Source organism: Chenopodium quinoa, unplaced genomic scaffold, assembly GCF_001683475.1.
Source record: "Chenopodium quinoa cultivar QQ74 unplaced genomic scaffold, ASM168347v1, whole genome shotgun sequence".
Lineage (NCBI taxonomy): Eukaryota > Viridiplantae > Streptophyta > Magnoliopsida > Caryophyllales > Amaranthaceae > Chenopodium > Chenopodium quinoa.
This window is the reverse complement of record NW_018743920.1, coordinates 2,658,638-2,675,774: the sequence shown is the minus strand read 5'-3', so window position 1 is coordinate 2,675,774 and position 17,137 is coordinate 2,658,638. Positions and strand designations below refer to the sequence as shown.

The 17,137-nt window shown below is 32.4% G+C and overlaps 1 protein-coding gene across 1 annotated transcript; it reads right to left on the bottom strand.

Moving 5' to 3' along the window:
- Positions 1-7,924: 7,924 nt before the first annotated feature.
- Positions 7,925-16,783, bottom strand: LOC110687901 (serine/threonine-protein phosphatase 6 regulatory ankyrin repeat subunit B-like). The gene is made up of 5 exons (XM_021864544.1): positions 15,911-16,783; positions 13,069-13,589; positions 10,382-11,015; positions 9,421-9,905; positions 7,925-8,772 (listed from the first exon to the last, which is right to left on the bottom strand). Exons 1-5 carry the CDS (start codon positions 16,425-16,427, stop codon positions 8,095-8,097), a joined length of 2,835 nt encoding a protein of 944 aa, XP_021720236.1. The 5' UTR covers positions 16,428-16,783; the 3' UTR covers positions 7,925-8,094.
- Between the last annotated feature and the right edge of the window lie 354 nt (positions 16,784-17,137).

Here is a 17,137-nt window from a genome sequence, read left to right as displayed (position 1 = left end):
GCTCAGCATGATGTGATACACACCTTCATATGAGTAGAAGCATGCTCATGCTCATGCTCATGTTTTTATTTATGGGCCTATTCGATAGTCGTTACCATTGCTCTTTTAAGTTGTTGGGAACCACTTTATATGAGTAGAAGCATTCGTTTGAAATAAATGAAGAAAGTAAACAACCCTCAAAGTTGAGATTATTCAAGAATAATCCAAAATACTACTTGTGATTTTCCATCTCCTTTTCCTTTTGTTAATAATTTATTATTGGAAGATGCCCAAGTGACTGAAGTGAGTCAAACATTATCAAATGGAGGAAGTACAAATCGACTATAATACAAAGTGCTCATATATTAGAAACAAGGTTTAAAAGAATACCTCCACCCGTTTCATATTAAATGCAACACTTCATTTTTGGCCGTTTCATAATAATAGCACCACTATTATTTTTGGCAAAGACCTACCATTATTTTATAATTTGTCTCTCACTAACCGCACTTTCACAAATATTTTATTATTTCTCTTTCCTACCAACCCCACTCATACTTTTTATTTATTTATTATTTCTCTCTCCTACCAACAATACTTTATACGAGTATTATAAAAAAATCCTCTTTTGGGCCCCACCTTATAAATTTTCTTAAACTTTTCAAATACACTAATATTGCATTTAATATGAAACGGATGGAGTAAGTAATACTTTCACCGTTTCTTTATAATTGGATCACTTTAAAAATTGTAGACTCCTAGGTAATTTTTGAAGATGAGAGAGAAAGCTGAAAGCAAGAGAAAAGTAGATCCATGTTATAGGAGATAGTAGAGAAAGTTATATATATATACGGAGTATTAAATTAAAATTATGATGCATGATCAAAATTAAAACTTCTGTTTTTAGAAAGTGACACATCTAAAAAAAGAGAGAAAGTATATATGTGCATACTCAAGCTAAGAGACTTACTTACCTACGATACGAGTAGCAAATAAATGAAGAGGTGTCTCATTATCTTTGTTCGTGACGCTAATCGATTCCTTGTTGTAATTTAACAGTAGCTCCACCAACTTAATGTTTTCATCTGATTTGAGTGATTCATGGAGAGGTGTATTACCTTCTACATTCTGCACCAACCATGGTGAATCGAAACAATGTCCTTTGTGTTTAGCCTCGTCTTCAATTCTAAGGATACTTTCATTGCATTTTTTTAGACACAATGATAGAATATTTGATTCCTTCAATGTTAAGACAACACATCCGTATGGTAGCCTATCGGAATCACCCGTGCCTTCATCACTATGATTATATTGCTTGTTATCTTCAACTCTTGAAGCAACATAAATTCTGGTATTAGGACTATTTCGCACAAGGATATGAATTGGAGTGTCCCCGTTTTTGTCCGCTTGACTGATAAGTGATGGGAATATTTCAAGAGCTAGTTCTATGAAATTTACAAAATCCTCTGGATTTACATGACTTTCCTTCCTAATCCGCATTAATCTATGAAGTATATTTCTTCCCTCGGTATCCTTTGAGAGTAAATTTTTTTTTTCGATCCCTAAGGTTCTCATTCTTTCCGTTAGAAAGGTCACATTGGCTGTGTCTACTGCTTCAATTTCCCCTATTGTCAATTGTCGCTTCCTCAATATCTGCATCATTAATAATAATCTCTATTATATAATCCAAACAAAAGGGTTGTGTATGGTGTCCTCTTAATATGTAGGTCAAATTTGCCCTTTATTACATTTGAAATATTTTAAAATAAAGAAAATTTGTCAGAAAGGTCTTTTTAAATAGGCCTTTTTATTGTAAAGACCCTATTATAAAAAAAGTTAGCATAAAAGGTCCTTTTATTGCACTTAGGTTGTGTCGAGGGTCCTTTGACCGGATTCCGGCCATTGACTTTTTTCCACAAAAAAGTCACATGCCTTGCACGTGACTTTGTTTGGTTGAAAATTAGGGTGATGATCGAAGAAATTAGGGTTTAATAAAGGGAAAATGGGAGATAAAGGATTTTAAGTGGTCACATGCCTCACACGTGACTTTTTTTGGTTGGAAAAAAAAAAGTCAATGGCCGAAATCTGGTCTAAGGACCCTCGCCACAACCTAAGTGCGATAAATGGACCTTTTGTGCCACCTTTTTTATAGAAGGACCTTTACAACAAAAGACTTACTTTTTTTTAGTTTTTTTTGAATCGGAATTAATAATATTATTAAATAATAGCCATACGACATCTACAATAATAAAGATCTGTAAACCACATATTTAGAGTAAAATACTTATTTAAAAGAACTCTTTTGACAAATTCTCCTTAAAATAATCAACATTACAAAAACCTAACATATAAGTCATTTGTACAATTTATTATATACACCCGGGTGTACCGTACACCCAACTAACCCAAAGTTAATTTTTATTCTTCATTTAATGATAAAATGAAAAACAATCATTAAAATGAGAACAAATATTCACGAGGGTACAGTACACCTAGGTGTATATAACAACCTCTCTAAGGATTTAATCAAAAGTTTGAACCGTTAACTACTCTTAATAAAAAAGATAGGAAGTATTATTAGATTTAGCCGTGAAAAAAACATAATCTTGAGAAATGGAGTGATAAGTACTAGCCATGAAACAAACAAAGGATTATGCGTACCAATATGTAGATCAGACCAAGTAAAACTTAGGAGAATGGAGAGATCGAGTACTAGCTAGCAAAATTAAATGGATATTACCTGAAGCATATCTTGTTGTTGAATTATGCATGCCGCTGAGATACCATCAGCATTATTGATATTGAGTTTGGCAGAGGATTCTAGTAAAACTCGAACCATAACAGAGTCCACATTCTGTGCAGCAATGTGTAATGGTGTATTTCCTTGATTGTCCTGATAATTTCTCAAAGCATATATTTCTTCAATATTAAGCAAGTTTTTAGCGTCCGGGTAATTTGTGATTTTATTAATCAAAAGATGTATTATGGACTTGCCAGAATTATCACACACTTCCGCAGATTGCGGACATCTATCAAGTATGAATACTGTGAACAATATATTATATGGTGTGATGAGAGATGCAACTCTATGAAGAGGAGTCAACCCATTTGCATCAGGCCAACATGTAACTTTACTCGCTTTCTCAACTAGAAGTTCTATCATACTTGACATGTTTTCTTGGGGTGCAGATTCAATTGTTAGATCTGCTCCTCCTTCATTGATTGGGTTTTTTACTTTAGCCATTATTGATTCACTCTCAGCTACATAAAAACACAAACACGATTACATAGCACAAGTTAGAACTTAGAAATAATATTATATGATAAAAGTTGAACCGACAAAATTAGAGGAAAAAACTTGTGTGGATTTGGTTCACAATATTATTATTGTGGACCTGAGGTCCATACGTGCAACTAACGTTATGTGAATAAAACATTATAATAATAATAATAAAAAACGAATAAAACTGAAGTGAGAATAAATAAAGTCAAAAGAAAAAAGCATTTGAACTTTTTTAAGAGGGTGAGATGTGAAAATTACAATATTATAGGATAGGTACAAATTTACAATAACTTTTTTAAGAGGGGGAGATGTGAACAATTTTAAACAAATTAGTTAATCTATTTTGTGGATATTGATATTGAGTAATTGAATCAATTTGATATTTTAGATAAATGGTTTTTATCATAAATTTTTATCTTTTACATATATGATGGTTTTGTATAATAATTAATGATTTCATGATAAATTGAAAAACTAAATCCAACCGATCATATCAAATCTTTACCATCAAAATATACAGTAGCATCTCAATTAAAGTAAAAAGAGTTTTAATATTGTTTTTCTCTGTTATGTATCTTGGCTCTAGAACTTCAGGAGGAATTTCTCCCCAAAAAAAAAAAAAAAAAAAAAACAAAGCTCTACCATATCAAGGAAATGAGAACGAGTATAAGCGAACTTACAATAATTAACATGCTGTTTGATAGCAAGATGAAGTGGTGCTTCATTTGAGTTGTTAACTATTAGAGCCAAATCAGAATCCTTCTCTAATAAAAATCTTGCAATTTTGACATTATCATGAGTAAGTGCAACATGAAGAGGAGTATCGCCTTTCGAGTTTTGCACCCTCCATGGCATTGGCCTCTCATCACTTAAGTGATCATAGAGTAACTCTACTATACCAAAATTTCCGACCTCGGCTGCTACATGAAGAGGAGTATTTCCTTTGAAATTCTTCTCACAAATCAACTCATTATCATTGGGAAATTTCTTTAGACATGCTTCTATGAATTTTTTTTTGCTCATACCGGATTGCTATGTGGATGATATTATTATTTTCGTATGTTTTACGACGTAAATACTCATTGCTATAGCCTTCTCCAAGGAACTCTACATCACCCTTCTTGGCGGCAACGTAAAGCTCCCTCTCCATTTTTTGAGTCTATTGATCTAATTTTACTAAAGTTTCACTTAATTTTTTTTTTTTTTTTTTTTTTTTTTTTTAATTTTTTTAAGGTTTTTATAAGTAATTTGTATACACAAGTATACAAGATCCAATCTTGTAAGAGTGAACCGCGTATGTAATACACTGAAATAATGAAAGACTTTGAAGTCCGAATTGTTTATTACTCAGATCATTAATTACTCGTAATTACCGAGTTATAAAATAAACCGCTGCGCGGTTGACGAAACGATAGAAGTCTACTTTTCCCTTAAGCTTTTGTCTACTTGTGCTGACTGCTAAGCCAGCTGTACTGTTAGCTGATTATGTTCATCGTTTTATAAACTTTTCTCTTTAAACTTTTTAATTGTTATAACATTTTGATTTTCATACATTCCATAATTTACTAATTGTATCATTTAGACTTTAATTTTACAGTGTTCACACACATTATTACCTCTTGGACATCGTTACGATTTAACATAAAGGAACAATTATGTGGACTTTTATAGATTAATCTTGATTTATACCTTTTTTGAGAGTATGCATGTATTATAAAGTTTTTTATTTCACTAATTTTATGAAGAGAAAAAACTCGCTCATACTTCATGTAATGATCGACTCATAATATGATCATCCAAATCATTAACCAGTTGTTTCTTTAGATACAAGTGTTATTGTACAGTACATGCATCATATCTATCAATCGAGAAGCTATCCTAACTTCGTGTATGCCGTTCCTTTCAAAAAAATAAAATAAAAATAAAAAATAAAACAAAAAATTATCACAAATCAAGCCTCCGTAATGTATATTTAGGATCTTTTACCAAAATAGCTAATTTAAAGAAAGTATTTACCAAAACGGCGATTTATAAATTTTAATCCCAAAACTAGCTAAATTATTGACTTGGAAGGAAAATTACCTTTTTTTTTTTTCTTTGAATTGGTTTAGTTAAGTTTTTTGGGGATTTTTTGTGGGTTTTAATTTTTTTTTGGAAAATTCTAAAGCCATAGTTAAAAGGAAAAATTGATAAAAATAATCCCGACTTTGATCCGTTCGCTCAAAATAATCCTAACTTTGGATTATTTTTAAATAATTCGATTTGGGGGTCATTCGCTCAAAATGGTCCTAATCGATCACCTAACTTGTTATAAAGGTTAAGGTAACACGTGTCACGTAATTGGTTGGGAAAAAAACTAAAAAAAACATTTAAAAATTAAAAAACAAAACTTCAAATATTTTTTTTTTAAAAAAAAAATTAAACCTAACCCCTCTCACGACCACCCTCCACCACCACCACAACCCTTTCCCGGAACCTCCATCCCCTCCGGCAACCAAACACCCAATCACCCATGTACACCGCCAGCTCCGCCGCGACTAGCTGCAGCCCACAAACACGTACGCCTTAAACACAACCACTACGAAACCACCTTGCAGCAGCCCCACAAGAACCTACTGTCGCCTAACCTTCAACAGCCCAGTAGCCACCCAAATCGCCACCACAAGAAGCTTGCCGCACCTCCTCCAGCACAACCACCCAATCACCCAAATCGTCCCCACAAGCAGCTCACCTCCCTCAAGCATGCAGCGACGTCGAGAACAACATTCCCCTCAAGCAGCGACGACGAGAACAACATTCCCCACAAGCAGCGACGACGAGAACATCATTGAGCTGAGATCGAGAAATTCTCGGCGGCGATCCAGACGACGACGACTCATATAAAGGACATCGACCACAAATCCATTGATGATTCAACAAAGATTAACCCAGAAATTGCTGTAAATTGGGGGATTATTGTTAGGATTGATAGCAAAAAGTGATGAATTGGCATGAATGAATTGGGGAAGGGGCGTCGACAGCGCCGGAGCAGGGGAGGGGTTGGGCGCCGGAAAGGGGACCTGGGCTGGGCCTAGGGGTTGCCGGAATGGTGGTGGTAGCCGGAGGGGTTGTGTGGGCCTAGGGGGCTGTCGGTAACCTGGTGTTAGGTGTGGGATTTTTTTTTTTTCTGTTTTTTTTTTTAATTTATTTTTCCACCTATAGCGTCCTAATACGTGTCACTGAAACCCAAAAAAAAAAAAAAAAACTTTTTTTAACAAGTTACCGGTTACTTGGGACCATTTTGAACGAATGACCCTTATAGTTCGGATTATTAAAAAATAATCCAAAGTTGGGATTATTTTGAGCGAACGGACAAAAATTGGGATTATTTTTAACAATTTTTCCGAGTTAAATATATACGGTTTTTTTTTTTTTTTTTTTTTTTTGGGTTTTAATTTTTTGGGAAAATTCTAAGCCATAGTTAAAAACTCTCAATTTCTTATAAGTCACACAAAATAAGAATAAAAAATCACCTTGCAAGAACTAGATATCACCTTAAAAGTCATCCCAAACTTCTAATTAATAAAAAAAATAATAAAATATGTAACCCCCTCTTTTTTTAATCACATAAAGTCGAGAAATATATTAAGGGCTAAAGGCAAAATGTAACCTTACAAGAGGTTAGGACAGCAAAACCTCTAGTACTTACAGGGAAAAATGATACATTAGAAAAAGATAAATATATTTAAGTTTTATTTATATACACATTACACTAAAAAAAATATAATTTAGCAGACATTAGCATAGAGCATATAATAATTAGCAGACATGAAAAAAATGAACGGTACCTTAAAATCCCTTATCGTCGTATAAATTTACGGTTGCATTGATAAAACAATACTACTTAAAGTTACAATTTTTTGTGATACCATATAGACAAAAGTTTATAATTTTTTGTGATCTTAAAATAAGGGTTGCTTATTAGCGGCTAATTATATATATATTTTTGAGAAAAGCTGATCAAGCGACTAATTATTATTATTGATACTTAGAACAAAATCCAAAGCAACAGCATCATTATCCACCACTCTAGGACAGCTCCCAAGTCCCAACCCACGCCATAGTAGAATACTCGATCAAGATGGGTAAGATGTGCCAAAGTGTGAGCAACACAATTATCTTCTCTAAAAATATGAGAGAAAGCCACATAATAAAAAGTAAAACTAGCAATACACCCAAAAAATTTTGATACTAAAATAAAACCCAAAATATTAACAAGATAATATCAACCTATTATCTATCACATCCTTAATTACACAAAATATATCTTTACAGAATATTAACAAGATAATATTAACCTATTATCTATCACACCCCTGCAGTTGAAGCGGGAGGAGGTCGAACGCTTAGACTGTCTCTGAAGTCTAAAAAAAGTTGTCGTGGTAAAGTTTTTGTGAAAATATTCGCGTACTGATATGAAGGAGGAACATGTAAGACCTTGATTTGACCAAGAGCGATCTTATCGCGTACAAAATGAACGTCCATCTCAATGTGCTTGTACGTTGGTGATAGGAATACTCTATCAAGGCTCTCGTGTGAAGGGGCGTGAAAGAGTATAAAACATAATCCTGGGCTTCAACCATCAGCTTAGGCTTTTGGTTGAGATGGTCAACTAACAAGATATATTAAAAATGTATGTTTCACTCATTTAATGTTTTGTAGCAGTGTTACTTCACGTACAATATCTTTACTTAGATATGATTTTTTTTTTTTTTTTTTTTTGTTAAAATATTTAAAATTCTATACTTTATTGTTATTGAGGAGTAACACAATACAATACATTTTAACACTGTCTAAACAATAATTACAGATCGTTGACGAGTGCGACCTTGTCCATCTGCTCCATTGCTTGGTTTTGGTTTACAACATCCAATGAATTTACGAGCCATTGCTGTACACCATTTGATGATTTTTGTACATATTTTTCGAGCAAATCGCAAAAACATCCAAAAAAAATAGCGTATGACATTTTTGAACGGAATAAGAAACTTGATGACGAGGTACTTGTGGACTAGCAACATAAGCAAAGAGCAAAGAATCAAAGTGACAATAGCGGTCCATGGCTTGACAGAGAACAACGTTGCGAAAAGACCCGTCATGAACGTCACAATAGTTGCGTAGAATGATGCTAGGAGCAATGTTACACTGAAATCAAGTATCTTGACTGAATTATGCCTGTTGTTAGTAGCCATGATCCAAAGGAGACAAAATAAAACCATCATCGACAGACACATTGCTAACTCATCCGAGATCATAAAAACCTGAAATGCTACCCTTTCTATCAAAACCGGTGTACCAACATTTTCAATTAGTCCACCAGGAACCGCGAATGCTGCTGTGAATGTTATTGTAGTAAGAAGAGCAGCTATTATACCCATTGTGTTCACATAGGTTTTCATTTGTGATGTTGGGATGCCCCACATGCTTCGAACACCTATCATTTCATATTTGTCCCCAATGCTCTTTTCAATCTGAACGCAATGATCAAACTTTATTTTAGTGTTTAATTTCTATTTTTTTTTTTTATATATATAGGGCTAACCTTTATTAAACAAATAAACAACCTTAAAAAATGTTATATCCTCTAATTTTAAAAGAAAAATCTTGTTAAGCTCTTCGAACCGGAGCATGTTTAACACCTCTATTAGCTATCATATATATACTCGGTTTTTCTTCTCAAAAATGTAGAATAATAATGTCCTATATATATATATATGATAAGAGACTTTGTATGGTGTTAGTTTGGTTGATTGAATACAAGTTAGTTTATTATCTTGTATATATTCAACATATAAAACATATGTTAGGTGAAAAGTGTTGTAATGCTACATACTATGAAGTTTAATACGAAGTACTCCCTCAGTCCCTATTTTTTTGCCCCATTTGACTGTGCACGGTCTCTAAGACGGTTCTTAAAACGTCTATATCTTTTTTTTCGTACACATAAAAATTATAAAAAAAAGTAATATCAATAAAATATACAATGAAACGAATCTAACAAGACCACTCATGACTATATTATCCTTTATGGATTAACGGTAATTTATGGTCAAAGTTTTTAATGTTTGACTCAAAAAATAACAATGGAGCAATAATAAAGGGACGGAGGGAGTACTTACTTTGGGAGGAAGACTTGGTGATTCTGCGATTAGATCGCTAGGGGTTTTACCAGCTTTATTTTGTAAGTCTAAAAGATCGACGAGCCACCGATGTCTGCCTCTAGATGACTCACGTTCACGTTCCCAAGTGTCTAGAAAAACTTGTACTATATCAAAACGGTTTTCTTGAATGGCTAGATGCAACGGTGTGTCTCCATTCTTGTCCTTTAATCCCAAGAGCTCTCTTAATGTTTGATTTTGAAGAAGGAGATGTACATAGTAGATTGATGGATGATTTACAAGAAGGTGCCAAAATGATTGATCATTAGCATCACAAATTTTTGCTGCTTCCGGTGAGATACTGCATAGTATAGTAGCCGTAGATAGGTCACCAACTTGGAACGCTCTTAGTATGGGAGTAAGACCATCCTGGTCAGGCCAATAGGCAGCTTCAGCTTTTGCCTCCACCATTAACTCTATGTCTTTTCTCTTAAATTGCTCCATGTCTTTGGTGAAATAAACATATATATGGATTGATCAAACACTTGAATATAAATTAAATATGATGATTTAGGGTTAAAATCAAATCAAAGTATGTGTATGTGTATGTGTATTTGTTAGTTCTAATTATAAACAAAAAAAGACGTACTTCATATGTTCTTTTTTAATTGAAATATTTAGACAGAGTTTGTCTACACACAATTTACAACATATTAAACCCAGTTCAATTTAGTCAATTTTTGCTGAACTTATATTATTTACTGAATTGAAATTATTTTTATTGAACTAAAATTGCTAAACTAATTTTTTTTTTCATTGAACTGGATTTTTTTTTACTAGTTCTCTATTATACTTCTTTGAAGTTACTAATTATTACTGATGAGCTGAAATTGTTTTTACTAAATATTATTTTTTTCAAAATGAATTAAATAGGGCCAGTGTTTAATTATTAAAAAGGACGAATAAACTTTGGAAGACTTACACATGGGACGTCCACCAATCAGATGAAGAGGTGTCTCCTTACATTTATTCACTAAACCAGCCGACCTCCGATCAAGTGCTAACAATCTTCTCACCAGTACATGGTTATTTGCTATGAGCGCTTCATGGAGAGGCGTATTTCCTAGTGCATTCTGCACCAACCACGGTGGATCATAGCGAGCTTCCTTGGCGCTTTCCTCTCGTTGAATTTTAAGGTTACACTGGTTGCATAGCTCTAGTAACGCTGACAAAACGCCTGATCGCCACAAGGATGAAAAAATAAAATCGTTAACATTTTGGTTTGTGTTTGTACGATTTCCAGAAGCAACATAAATTGTTGAATCAGGATTATTTCGCACTAGGATATGAATCGGAGTGTCCCCGTTAACATCTGTTTGACAAACAAGTTTAGGAAATTTTTCAAGAATTTGCTGGACGAAATCTATAAAGTCGTCTTGTATTATATGACTTTCATTTTTTATCTCCATCAACCTATGAAGAACATTCCTTTCCTTCGAATCTTGTGAGAGCAAGAAATCCTCTCCTAACTTGCTCATTCTTTCCCTTAGAAAGCTTATGTTTGGTTTGTTCGTTGCCTTACATTCCTCTGGTGTCAGTTTTCTTTTCCTTAGGACCTGCACGTTACGAATGGACTTACTGTCAATATCAAATAACAGGAAGGTGATGGATGAGTGATGATAATTTGAGTTGCATGACGAATTGACGATTATTATTTTTAAGTAACGAGTCAAGCCGAGCTGAAAGGTTGCATTAACTCAAGAAAAAACACCCAACAAAATATTTTCATTTCGAAATATGAAGTACTTGCGGGATTCTAATTTACTCTGACTTTTACACATGTGCCACTTTCACCATTAATTTTATTTATTTATTTTGTATAGTAGTAAAAAGTTAGAAAAATGTTGTACTATTATTTTGAAATCTTATATTATACGTCAAAATATTAATTACCGTAGAAAATTATAGTAAAGTAATACATTGGATCTTTTACCAAAATGGCTAATTTTACAAAAGTATTTATCAAAATGGCTAATTATAAATTTTAATTCCAAAACTAGCTAAATTAGTGACTTGGAAGGAAATTATCTATTTCTTATTTCCCTTTGAACCGGTTTGGTTCACTTTGTTTTTAATTTTTTTTTGGAAAATTCTAATGCCGTAGTTTTTTTTTTTTTTTTTTTTTTTTTTTTTTTTTATTTTGAAAAGAAAATTAATTGGCATCTACAATATAAATCAAAACTAGCAAATACAATACAAATTGAATCGAATAATATTCTAATTTGACAAAACTACAATCGTTGTTATCTAGATCTGACATTTCTAAATGCCCTCTTTCACACCACTGTTTGATACAACTTTTCACGAGGGGGTCTTTCGATCTATTGTAGCTTTGAAATCGAACACCATTTGATATAATTGATTGTAGATGTAGAATTAACCTCCATGGCAACACAACACAACTCCTCATCAACAAATCAATTTTTCGTACGAAATTAAAGAACATAGCCCCAAAACTCTCAAAAAGAGAGAAAAATAAACCCGATATACGGGTAGAAATAACCCGATATAAGGGTAGAAAAACTCTCAATAGAGAGACTACAATTATTGTGAGCATAAAGTAAAAAACTTTTTGGTTGATGGTAAGCCCCTAGAAACAAGATTTTTTTTAGGGTTTTTGAGGAGGAAGAGAATAAGAGGAGTGGCGGAGAGGAAGGGTTTTTTCCTGATATTGTTTAAAATATTCTAATGCCGTAGTTTAATATCCCATTAATTTGAAAAATAACATTCAACATTATAATATATTATTTGTAATTAACATTCAACATAATATATTATTCGTAATTATCAGCATAAAAAAATAAAGTGCATAGGATCAATAAAATCTGAATATGGGGGCTCTTCATATTCAATTTCAAAGTCAGACTGAAGAACTTCAATATTATTCTCTTTAACATTATCTGTTATCTCATTTATTGAGCATTGAAACCTCATTAGCCACTACATACGAGATAAGATTATCCATATATATGCATTATTCACATCAGAGGAGCAAAAATGGCTTACGAGGTCAAGCAATCGAGTAGCAGACTGTTCTCCGAACATACATATTCATTGTTTGCCATTGTATATCACATACATATATGTAAGTTTGATTTATAATACACATTAAACTCACATTAACAGAAAACATACAATTAATGGACATGAAAAAGATGAATAATAATACCTTAAAATCCCTTATCGTCGTATAAAGTTGCGCTTGTGTTGATAGAACAATACTACTTAAAATTCCAAACTTTTGTGATACTGTCTAGACGATTTTTTTTAAAATTTTATTTTTATTTTTTATTTTATTTGTGATTGAAATTAGGGTTTTTGCGACTGTCCACATACTCCTTATATTTGTATATGGCTTAAATTTTTCAACTTAAAAAAATCCTAAGAAAATAAAAATAAAATAAACCCAAAAAAACAAAATTAAAAAAAAATCAATAAAGTGAACCAAACTAGTTCAAAGGAAAATAAGAAATAGATGATTTCCTTCCAAGTAAAAAATTTAGCTAGTTTTGGAATTAAAATTCATAACTAGCCGTTTTGGTAAAAGATCCTAATACATTTGAATAGTTCAAACATATGAAAGATTGAAGAATGGTTCATACTACGTACCTCATGCAAGTTATGTTGTTGAATTAAAGATGCAACGGATATGCCTTCCTTGTTTTTGATGCTTAATTTCGTCGAAAATTCCAATAAAACTCGCACCATATTAATGTCCTTACTCCTTGCAGCAATATGTAACGGTGTATTTCCACGTTGATCCTGATAATTTCTCAAGGCGAATATTTCCTTAAATTTTAGCAAGTTTTTGCCTTCTAGATAGCTAGGCATCCTACCAATCAAAAGGTGCAAGATTGAGTTGCCAAGGGTGTCGCACACCTCCGCCGATTGCGGAAAATGGTAAAGTATGGATCTTATAACCTCTATATTAAAGGGCATGCCTAACGATGCCGCTCTATGAAGAGGCGTCAAGCCATTTGCATCAGGCCAACATGTGACACAACTGCCTTTCTCTACTAGGAAATATATCATACTTGACATATCTTCTCCGTGTACAAATTTTGTCATCAATGCCGCGCCTCCTTCGGCAATTGGTTGTTTTAATATGGTCGTTATTGATTCACTCTCAGCTATTACAACAAAAATTGCACGATAGAAGTTAGAAAATTGTTCGTCGATCAATCGCTATTTTATGGGTAGAACTAGAAAGGCCTTTTTAAGATCGTAATAACGAGGAGACTCATTGAAGATAATTAACATACTAAGTTGTATTTGAAAAAAATATTACCAAAAACGTACGTTATACTTTTGTTCATCAATCATGGTATATATTGCTGTTAACAATCGATCAACTTCATTTATCCTTACGTGTTACAAAGTACCAAATTAGCCATAACATTTTATATTTGTTTTTTTTTTTATTCTTCTAAACTCTTGAAAAGATTGTATAAGACAAAACAAATAGACTTTTTTCTTTTTCTTTTTTTCTTTTTTTTTGTATGCACAAAATAACTGGACTTATTTTAATTATTATTGTTAGGGTGCTCATAAAAAAAGAAATAAATATTACGGTGCACGTTATACACCGTACATAATTTAATCTCTCTCTCCTTGCTAGGCTAAATCTAATGTATTATGGTAAGACATGTTAATTGGTGGCAATTTAAAAGTAGTTAGGACTAATTTTTTCTTGGAAGGAGTGAAGGACCCATCACTTTAATAATTTCGAACCTAACTTATGACAATCAAAAGATTAGATAGCATTATAGTTTAGCCAATATTAGGAGATAACGTAGTTGAGCTGAGATTTAAGATTTTTTTCTTATCCATCAATTTTATAAGAGAAAAGTAAACTACGTTAAACTCAGTCAAATAACATGATATACTGACGTACGACAATATCATTTATATAAATGTATGATGTAAATAATTGTGGTACAAGAAATTAAACAACACCATATGATGGTAAAATAAAATATTTCCTCCAAAAATATAATAATAGGCATAATACATCTAGTTAATTTAATTTGAAAAAACTGTCGGTAATAAATCAACATGTGGACAATTTTCCAAAAAACAAAACAACTTTATGATTGTACCAAAATAATACCACCTTCCGTTATCTACTTTAAATAGAATATAGTAAAAAATCGGTAACATTTTAACAAGTAATATGTGACACATGTCACTATTTGATTGATTACTTTTAAATTTATTTAACAGATAAATTTAATAAATATTTTTTTAAAAAAATACCCCTCCCTCCCACAGCCATCACCAAAACTCCCCAATCACCTAAACCCCTACCCTACCCCGACTACCCTACCTCGACTCCTTTCTCTTTCTCTACTCCCACCACCAGTCGTCCCACCCCCCTAACAACCTCCAGTTGATTTCCTTCTGATCGTATAGGTGGTTGGGTGAGAGAAAGAAGGGTGAGTGAGATGTTGGTGGTCTGGTTGGGTTGGTAGTGGATGGGGGGTGGTGGCTAGGGTGGTGTTATGGTCGGCAAAAGGGTTGATGGGAATGGTGTTTGATTATTTTTTAAGTTTAATCAAATTTGAAAAAAGAAAATTAAAAAAATATAAAGATCCCATCAATTACAATGTAATATTTGTCATAATTAACCAATTGATGAATAGGTTACCAATTAACACGAACTCATGCACTATTTAAAGGAGATACCTCCAATGGTGATATTATTTTGGAAGAATCAATTAAACAGGTTGTTTAATTTTTAGAAGAGCGACCAAAGGTTGTACGTATATATAATTTTTGAGAACTTTTCCTTTTTATTTTTCTATATTCAACTTTGTTATTTTATTTTTTATTTTTTATTTTTTATTTTTTATTTTTTTTGTTTTGTTTTGTTACTTCAGTTTGCTTATAACTTTCTTTTCTTAACTTATGATTAGTTTTTGTAACTAATGAACTTCAAACAGTTTTGTAACTTATTTATGAGTCTTTTAGTTTAGTGAGAATCTGGTGTGACAAAATGAATCTGTCATACTGTTTTTAAGAAGAATTTGTTAGTATGACTTATTTACTTGTCTCACTATCTAGATTTGATTTTTTTTTTTTTTTTTTAGTTTATACCAACTTTACCAGCGTCAAATGAGTCGAAATACCACTAACTCAGATCACATGATAAATGTCAATAAGAGTACGTCCATTCTATTCACTTCATTTTTACTATCGAGCTACTTAAACTTATACTATAAGGAGAACCAAAAACCAAAGTTATCAAACAGACCTTCAATGTTACATTAACAAAAAAAAACAAATACTAACATCGATTATATTCCATCATCATCAATGATATTGATTTTTTGTATCATCAAAAAAGTTCTATCTCAGCGTTTTCTATATTCAACCAAATTATTGTTAAAAATAGACGTACCCAAAAAGCTAAGCTTAAGAAAAAGGTGAATATAAGGAATAAGCAACTTACAATAATTAAAATGGTGTTTGATTGCAAGATGAAGGGGTGCTTCCTTTGAATTATTAACAATTCGAGCCAAATAAGGATCCTTATCCAATAAAAACCTAGCAATTTTGACATTATCATGAATAATTGCAACATGAACAGGAGTATTTCCCTTAGAATTTTGCATCCTCCATGGTTTTTCACCTTCATCATCACCTTCAACATCACTCTTTACTAAATAATCATAGAGTAAACTTACTATACTTAAGCTTCCAACCTCGGCAGCTATATGAAGAGGAGTATTTCCTTTGGAATTTTTCTCACGAGTTATCTCATGGTCACTAGGAATATTCCCAAGACATGCTTCTATGAATTCACGTTGCTCGTGTCGAATTGCTACGTGAAAGATGTTATTTTTTTCATGGCTTTTCTTCTTTAGGTACTCATCATGATGTATTTTATTAAGGAACTCTACATTACCTTTCATGGCGGCAACATAGAGCTCCTTCTCCATTTTTTCTACTACCTCTATATTTTCCATGGCTAGCTAGCTTAATCTAATTTATTTCTTCCTCTCCTTTTTATTTTTGAGTACCATTATTATTGCTTTGAACTAGACTATTAATATAGATGATTTAATGTTAATTTTGTAGGTGTGAACTATACATGTAAATGTTGCACTGATATTATATATTAAAGTCTTTAAACGAAGTCCAATAATTTTTTTTTTTTTTTATCAGTAGTTATATGCGTAGGTAAACCATTGCACGTTATTTAACATATATTATCTATAACCTACTTGTATTAGTTGTAAATAATACGATATACGAAGTTGACGAAATTATATTATATGGAGTAGGTAATATAGTGATGTTATATTGATCTGGTCACTTGAATTTAATTAAAAGTAGTCTGATTGAGGAGCTTGTCACCCTTAAAGTGATTTCTTGTTTACTTGTGTCTATCTAGCTGTTAGGCCTGTCGCAGACATTATTCGTTTATTGATCATTTTATTTAAATCCTTTATAGAAATAGGTACGTACTCGATAACTGAAATAATTAAAATTTTAAATACATTAAGTCGAAATAAGTTCCATTGATTGAATAAACATAAATTTTTGTATGTGGCTGGGGTTATTTATTATTTAGGGGTTAGTCAGTCAGTCAAGATTTACTCGGTTAAGGGATACTTATATAGAGGTTACTCGGTTGGTTAGGGGTTACTCTCACACAGAAAATGCGCTAACCGAC